This window comes from Vollenhovia emeryi, unplaced genomic scaffold (genome assembly GCF_000949405.1).
Source record: "Vollenhovia emeryi isolate VEMERY1.0 unplaced genomic scaffold, V.emery_V1.0 DF949542.1, whole genome shotgun sequence".
Taxonomy (NCBI): domain Eukaryota; kingdom Metazoa; phylum Arthropoda; class Insecta; order Hymenoptera; family Formicidae; genus Vollenhovia; species Vollenhovia emeryi.
In genome coordinates, this window is record NW_011956824.1 from 1 (window position 1) to 1,323 (window position 1,323).

General features: G+C 62.1%; 1 protein-coding gene across 1 annotated transcript; it reads right to left on the minus strand.

Annotated features, from left to right (window-relative positions):
- Positions 1–6: 6 nt before the first annotated feature.
- Positions 7–1,292, minus strand: LOC105571243 (the record flags this gene model as incomplete). The annotated part of the gene is made up of 1 exon (XM_012028712.1): positions 7–1,292. A coding segment is annotated over exon 1 (1,286 nt), but the record flags the coding sequence as incomplete, so codon positions are not given.
- Positions 1,293–1,323: the final 31 nt, after the last annotated feature.

The window sequence follows — 1,323 nt, forward strand, 5'->3', positions numbered from 1 at the left end:
GTCAACTCCTCGGGTTCCTCCACCTCGGCGACTACGAGGCACCGGACGGTGCGTTGCTCGGGCAGGTCGGCTTGCTCCGGCAAGCTGGGATCCTTCGGCCATGAGGTTGGATCTCCCCTGAGGAAGCCCGGCCCCTGCCACCACAGGGGGTGCTCCGACAGCTCTCGCGGCGAAATCCCTCGGGACGCACAGTCCGCCGGATTCTCTGCCCCCGGTACGTGTCTCCACATCGCGTCTCCTGTTGACCGCTGGATCTCCGCTACCCTGTTTGCCACGTAGGTCGTCCACTTGGCAGGATGGCCACGAATCCAGGCCAACGTGACGGTGGAGTCCGTCCACAAGAACGTGGGAACCGCGTTCATCTCGAGCGACGTCTGTAGGTGCCCGATCAGCTTCGCCAACAGAGACGCGGCGCAGAGCTCCAGCCTCGGCAAGGAGACCCGCTTGAGGGGAGCTACTTTCGTCTTTGCCATCACGATCGAGATGCAGGCTTCGCCGGCGTTAACGACGCGCAAGTAGACGACGGCCGCGCAGGCTCGCTCGGAGGCATCCGAGAAGCCGTGGATCTCGACGGTGTCGGCAGAGGCATTGCAGTGGAACCAGCGCGGAATCTTAATTCCCTCCAGGATCGGGAGCTCCTCCTCCAGTCTGGCCCAAGCGGCAGCCTCCTCCGTGGCCAGAGGGGCATCCCAGTCCAGTTGTTGCAGCCACGTAGTCTGGATGAGGAGCTTCGCCCTGACGACGATCGGTGCCAGCCAACCTAGAGGGTCAAAAAGCCGCGCTGTCTGAGACAGAATCGTGCGCTTTGTTGGAGCGGCGTTGTCCGATCGCCGGACCGTCAAGGACAAGTGATCGTCCTCCGGGCTCCAGCGCAAGCCCAGCACCGAGTGTTCCGCTGTCGGCAGCAACGCGTCCGTCGAACGCAGCTGATGAGCTGGGGGGACGTCCGCAAGGAGTGAAGCGCGATTTGCGGCCCACTTCCTCAGTGGGAAGCCGCCCGCCGTGCATAGCATAGATACCTGATGCCTGAGTTGCCGACAGGTCTCCAGAGTGGCGGCTCCGCCGAGGATGTCATCCATGTAAACGTCCCGCTTAAGTACCTCCGCGCCCAGCGGGAAGCGGTTAGACTCGTCGCTCGCAAGCTGGCGCAATACGCGGAGGGCGAGGTAAGGTGCTCTTGCCAGGCCGTAGGTAACCGTATTCAAGCAATAGTCAGTCGCTTGCTTGCCTTCTGTCCATAGGATTCGTTGCAGGTACCGGTCGTCTGGATGCACTACGATCTGCCGGTACATCTTCTCGATGTCGGCTACGAAGACGTATTAG